General features: G+C 47.9%; 1 protein-coding gene across 1 annotated transcript in view; it reads left to right on the forward strand.

Moving 5' to 3' along the window:
• Window positions 1-6,393, forward strand: part of LOC126260543 (E3 ubiquitin-protein ligase MYCBP2-like) — an 831,093-nt gene extending 824,700 nt beyond the window's left edge. The window contains exon 35 of the mRNA XM_049957878.1: window positions 6,270-6,393. Coding sequence (XP_049813835.1) covers window positions 6,270-6,339 — 70 coding nt within the window. The 3' untranslated portion in view covers window positions 6,340-6,393. The remainder of the gene's footprint in view (window positions 1-6,269) is intronic.
• Window positions 6,394-6,917: the final 524 nt, after the last annotated feature.

Genomic DNA, 6,917 nt, shown 5'->3' on the forward strand with positions numbered 1-6,917 from the left:
CCGTCTGGTCCTGGAGCTTTCCCTCTTTTTAGGGATCTTATTTGTGCAGCCACCTCCTCTTCCGAGAATGGGTAGACTGCCGTGTCGCTGTTGTAATCTTCTAGGTCTATATCTCGCAGTTGCTGCTGGCATACAGTTTCTCCATCCGCATTATCAAAAATCAAATGGTTCAAATGGCTCTGAGCACTATGGGACTTAACTTCTAAGATCATCAGTCCCCTAGAACTTAGAACTACTTAAACCTAACTAACCTAAGGACATCACACAAATCCATGCCTGAGGCAGGATTCGAACCTGCGACCGTAGCGGTCGCGCGGTTTCAGACTGTAGCGCCTAGAACCGATCGGCCACTCCGGCCGGCTCCGCATTGTCGTCAGGCAGCAGGGGTCGGAGAAGGACCTCAGCAGTCTCCTGCCAAGATTCCGACATCCTGTCCCCCTGCCTGACTGTTGATACCTCCAGGGGAGAGCGGATTTTTTCCCTCGCTAATTTATAGGGGAGATCCCACGGGTCTAAGGCCAACTGGTTCAGCACGTAGCTCTCCCAGCTACGCATTCTCACTTCGCGTAGTTGCTTCTGAAATCTCTGCTTGGCCTCCCTATATTGCAACTGCCATCTTTGCCTTTCCAGCCAGACGACACTGCGCTGGTAGTTCCTCCTTAGCCTCCTGACAGATTGACGTAGTTCCTCTAATTCGGCCGACCATGGTGACGGTGAGGCCGCCATGGCCTTCCTCCTGGTTGGTACAGCGGCCCTCACCGCTCTGTGTACTGCGCCCACCAGTTCCTGAGCTCTTTCGTCCACGTCTATGTCTTGATGTACGTCACCTTCCTGTAAGGCAGGAATGTCGCACTCCCTTGCTAGGCGTTCCCAATTCGCTTTGTTATAATTGAATTGTACTTCCCACCCCATGGTCCAGCGGCACTCTCTTTCACCTAGAGTGAAGGTTATTAAGTTATGGTCACTCATGGTGGCATTGCTCAGACTTTCCAGCTTTGTATGAGGTTTGCTGCATTATGAGATGTTAGGGTTACGTCTATATTCGTGCCCTGTCCTCCTCCTGCTGTGTAGGTAGGAGGATTGCCCGGCTTGTTGGCCATCACGAGCTGTGAAGCCATGAGAAACTCTTCTACTTTATCACCGTTTGTATCTCTGGTGCCGCTGTACCACAGGGGGGATTTTGCATTGATGTCAGCTGTTATGATTATCTTCCGTCCCCGCAACGCCGTGGTCACTCTTGCCAGGTGTTCTAAATGCTGTTCAATCTCGTCTCCGTATTGGAAGTACATGTTTATGAGAATAATTACTCCCACTGGGGACTGAAGCTCCACGACGTTGCGGTGACTAGTTGTAAATTGTGAGAGCGTGGTGACCCTCAGAAGTTTATTTGTAACTGCTATTGCCGCTCTAGGGTCCTCCCCTCTGCTGACAATTTGCCATGTCGCGGCAGCAAAAGCTATTCTTCCAGCTTGGGAGTACGGCTCCTGTAGGCAGAGCACATCCAGTCTCCTCTCCACCTCTTTACGGAGCTCCTGGATAACAAGTCGGCTATTGTGCGTATTTAATTGTCCAATTGTTATTTCAGTCGTCATGGGAAGTATGTGTGCATGTGTTCGTCTGGCCAGGTTTTACTCCAGTCAAAAGCAATTCGTCCATTTGCCAGTACAGCCTGTTCATAGATGTCCTGAAGGTCAAACTTCTCACCACGTCTCTCAAAGACTTTTTTCAGCAGGTCCCGCAGGGCTCCGAAATCAGTGGGGAGATTCACTGACTTTAGCTGAATTCTGTCCACAGCCTCCATTACCGAGAAGGTTACCTTCCTACCCTCTTCATGTCCTACACGGACCACATGTCGTAAGGCAGTGGCCAGGGTAATCGGCTCTTCCAGCCTAGCCAGTTGCATCGTGTACTCGATGTTGGGGTACACCCTTGCCGGGTCCACAGGTGGCAATCTGACCACTGGAGTGTTCTGCGTTGTGTACTTCAGGCTTGTACTTGTGACTGCGTTGTCTTGGATAGGTTGGTTTTCTTTAAGTTTTGTTGGGATTGTTACGGTCATAGGATGTCCTTGCCGCTTCAGATGGACTGTCGGCTTCGTTCCCCGGCATTGAGGGGCGGGATCTATGCCCAGTGCGGGGAGATCTGTCTGTATACTTCTATCAATCATATAAGGCTCTGTTTGGATTGCCTTGTCTATTACTTCTGTCTTAGTGGCGCCCGAAAGCGCCATCAAGAAGTTTCTAAATCTGGTTGCCCTCATAGCGTCCCGCCTCCTCTTGCTCGGGGATTTGCGCTTTGGCATCCTGTTTTGTGGGCTGTGATCAGCCATAATCGATTCTAGAGATCAAACGTTGCTCTAGCATTCGATATGTTGGGCAATTACGTCCCGTGGCTCCACATGACTTTTTTCCCCGGCTTTTGCAGGGAATGCAGACCGCTGCTGCTTTGCAGTCTTTGCGGTTATGTCCGTTTGTGCCACACTTCGTACAAGCCGACTCCCTGGTACAAAGCCTTAGAATGTGGTCCAAGTCACCACAATTGTGGCAGCGAGGTACCACGATGTAATCTCTGACGTTGACTGAATGGAAGCCAACGTATAATCTGCCCATTGCCGTGATCTTCCTCCACATTGGTGCCGTGAGCTCAGCGAGCCCTTTTTGCCACTCTGTCACGTTCTTACATTTACCCATGTCTGTGTACAATGCCCAATTGAAACATAAATGCCTCGTGTAAAGGTTTAACGTTTCGTCTGTGCGTGTGCACTGGGGTAACTAATTTGATGTACAGTGAGCTTACATTAAGGAGCGGGTGCAAGATTCTTCTTAGCGTAGATTAATTATAGATAGAATATTATTGTCATGGTACAAATGTTCCGATCATCATTACAAGTCTTTAAAAATTTGTTCTGTCTGTAGGAAAGGGGACCTCCGTTAATTATGTGAGAGGTTTTCTTCAAAATTTGGATGCCCCCCTCTCCTCTTGGCGAGATTTACCGAGATGTAGTGAGACACCCCATGCACCTGCCCCTTCCCCTCACATGAGGTTTTCCCTGAAGTTGGGTAAAAATATGTAAAAATGACATTTTTTATTTGTCTTAAATACTGATCAAAACAGTTTAATAAAACCATGATTTATTTAAAAAGTACATTAGGCAGTGTTATTAACACATGATTACAAACACCTTATTTTAAACATGTCATCCCTGAGTAATATTCAGACAGACAAAAAGGCTGCACGAAAGTAGTATTAACCGTTTTGACGGATCCCTAAGAAACTGACCATTTATTGGTATATTAAACACATTAAATGTCACTGAACCGTTCCTTACTTGGCAGATGAAAGACAACATTGTTTCTACCTACCTTTGAACTGTATGATTTCACAGCTTTTCAATCTCTTGATTTATGTGATCACTGAGAGAATTCTCTTCGGTGAACTTCAGCTTGGCTTCCTTCCACAAACGATTAACTTCTTCATTTTTTCGTTTTATATCGTTCCTTAGTTGCCTCAAAATTCATGAAGGTATGTTCCGTCTGTGCAACTAAATGAAAGGCAGTTTGTTTTTTGCAATATGCGTTTCGCTTCTTTTATTTATGAAGCATCTTCAGTGGCCTAAAATACTTGTTTATTTTTATACACATAATAAATGTATTATGTAGTAGTTACAGTATGTTACTACACTGAAGCGCCAAACAAACTGGTGTAGGCACGCGTATTCATATAAAGAGATAGGTAATCAGGCATAATGCGACGCTGCGGTCGGCAACGCCTATATAAGACGAGAAGTGTCTGCCGCAGTTGTTAGATCGGCCACTGCTGCTACAGTGGCAGGTTACCAAGATTTAAGTGAGTTTGAACGTGGTGTTATAGTCGGCGCACGAGCGATGGGACACAGCATCTCAGAGGTAGCGATGAAGTGGGGATTTTCCCGTACGACCATTTCACGAATATCAGGAATCCAGCAAAAGATCAACTCTTCGACATCACTGCAGCCGGAAAAAGATCCTGCAAGACCGGGATCAATGTCGACTGAAGAGAATAGTTAAACGTGACATAAGTGCAACCCTTCCGCAAACTGCTGCATATTTCAATGCTGGGCCATCAACAAGTGTCAAGAGTGCGAACCATTAAACGAAACATCATCGATATGGGTTTTCGGAGCCGAAGGCCCACTCATGTACCCTTGATGACTTCACGACACAGAGCTTTACGCAACGTGCTGTTCAGAAAAGATCTCCACCCCCTCGAACTCTTACGGATTTATGGACAGCCCTGCAGGATTCTTGGTATCAATTCCTTGCAGCACTACTTCAGACATTAGTCGAGTCCATGCCACGTCGTGTTGCGGCACTTCTACGTGCTCGCGGGGCCTTGCACGATGTGAGGCAAGTCTACCAGTTTCTTTGGCTCTTCAGTGTTGCTATATTTTGTCATATTTTCTCTTGTTTTTCAGATTAGAAATAACTTTTGTAGCACAAATTTCGGGAGGTTAAATTGTCGTTTGCTGTTACTTACGATTTCCAATATTTTTAGTCCATATGTGTGGTCCTGGAGATGTGTTCATTCGGTTCCCATCCTCCAGTTGGCCGATTTCCGGCGTTTTTTCACCCACATTTATCACAACACATCACTTGTACTTTTCATTTTGTGATCAATATGTGTTTGTTTATGTAGTCGAAATTCCTTCTTCACTCTTACAGTTTGTCTTCCACATTGTGAAATCACTAACAAATCATACTGTCACTTAGGATAGACCACTAACTGTTTACTTTGTTAATACACTCCTGGAAATGGAAAAAAGAACACATTGACACCGGTGTGTCAGACCCACCAAACTTGCTCCGGACACTGCGAGAGGGCTGTACAAGCAATGATCACACGCACGGAACAGCGGACACACCAGGAACCGCGGTGTTGGCCGTCGAATGGCGCTAGCTGCGCAGCATTTGTGCACCGCCGCCGTCAGTGTCAGCCAGTTTGCCGTGGCATACGGAGCTCCATCGCAGTCTTTAACACTGGTAGCATGCCGCGACAGCGTGGACGTGAACCGTATGTGCAGTTGACAGACATAGAGCGAGGGCGTATAGTGGGCATGCGGGAGGCCGGGTGGACGTACCGCCGAATTGCTCAACACGTGGGGCGTGAGGTCTCCACAGTACATCGATGTTGTCGCCAGTGGTCGGCGGAAGGTGCACGTGCCCGTCGACCTGGGACCGGACCGCAGCGACGCACGGATGCACGCCAAGACCGTAGGATCCTACGCAGTGCCGTAGGGGACCGCACCGCAACTTCCCAGCAAATTAGGGACACTGTTGCTCCTGGGGTATCGGCGAGGACCATTCGCAACCGTCTCCATGAAGCTGGGCTACGGTCCCGCACACCGTTAGGCCGTCTTCCGCTCACGCCCCAACATCGTGCAGCCCGCCTCCAGTGGTGTCGCGACAGGCGTGAATGGAGGGACGAATGGAGACGTGTCGTCTTCAGCGATGAGAGTCGCTTCTGCCTTGGTGCCAATGATGGTCGTATGCGTGTTTGGCGCCGTGCAGGTGAGCGCCACAATCAGGACTGCATACGACCGAGGCACACAGGGCCAACACCCGGCATCATGGTGTGGGGAGCGATCTCCTACACTGGCCGTACACCACTTGTGATCGTCGAGGGGACACTGAATAGTGCACGGTACATCCAAACCGTCATCGAACCCATCGTTCTACCATTCCTAGACCGGCAAGGGAACTTGCTGTTTCAACAGGACAATGCACGTCCGCATGTATCCCGTGCCACCCAACGTGCTCTAGAAGGTGTAAGTCAACTACCCTGGCCAGCAAGATCTCCGGATCTGTCCCCCATTGAGCATGTTTGGGACTGGATGAAGCGTCGTCTCACGCGGTCTGCACGTCCAGCACGAACGCTGGTCCAACTGAGGCGCCAGGTGGAAATGGCATGGCAAGCCGTTCCAGAGGACTACATCCAGCATCTCTACGATCGTCTCCATGGGAGAATAGCAGCCTGCATTGCTGCGAAAGGTGGATATACACGGTACTAGTGCCGACATTGTGCATGCTCTGTTGCCTGTGTCTATGTGCCTGTGGTTCTGTCAGTGTGATCATGTGATGTATCTGACCCCAGGAATGTGTCAATAAAGTTTCCCCTTCCTAGGACAATGAATTCACGGTGTTCTTATTTCAATTTCCAGGAGTGTATGTCTCTCTTCAGAATAACGTTTCTTTTAATTGATAGCATGAGGAGGTCTTTCTTTTCTGTTTCAGTTCAACTTCATCCCTCTTCTTTATTCTCTCTGCGTTTGTGTCAACACGGCAATGGAAGAAGTGTAGTTAACTGGAGCCGTCAATTTTATTTCAGAAAGCTCACGCTGCAGTAATTCAACGACCGTATTAAAATTTTGCTGCCAGAGTGACAGGAATTACTTTTCCCCTGATATCCTTCTAGCTTATTGAACACACCACTATTATTTTATTCAATGGGTGTGGGAACAGTTACTAAACTGTGTGTCTTCAATATGCAACAACGTTAACTAGGTCAGTAGAACACCCACTAAAGAATCGAGTCATTAGGTCGCTGGCAAAAGTTGAAAAAATAAGGCAGACGTGACCGGAGTACTTCGTCGAAACAACTGCACAGCTCACTGTTATGAAATAAATCCTGGCAGCAATGGGGTCACGGCCTCGGACGTAGCTTGAGTGCGTCCGAAGCTAGCGTATTACAGACAGCTGCAGTGACGAAAATGGCATTATGTACTTACTTGCCGTGCAGCAAAGAGGTATCTGCGACTGTATTTCTACCTGTTAGACATTAGCTCTCTGTAAAGAACAGTAACCTACAATATTGTTTTTAGCGACATGCTCGCATGTTTCTTCTATGTAAGATCCGTAATCCGCCTCAGTCCACTTGCGGCA

The sequence above is a fragment of the Schistocerca nitens genome, chromosome 5, assembly GCF_023898315.1.
Source record: "Schistocerca nitens isolate TAMUIC-IGC-003100 chromosome 5, iqSchNite1.1, whole genome shotgun sequence".
Lineage (NCBI taxonomy): Eukaryota > Metazoa > Arthropoda > Insecta > Orthoptera > Acrididae > Schistocerca > Schistocerca nitens.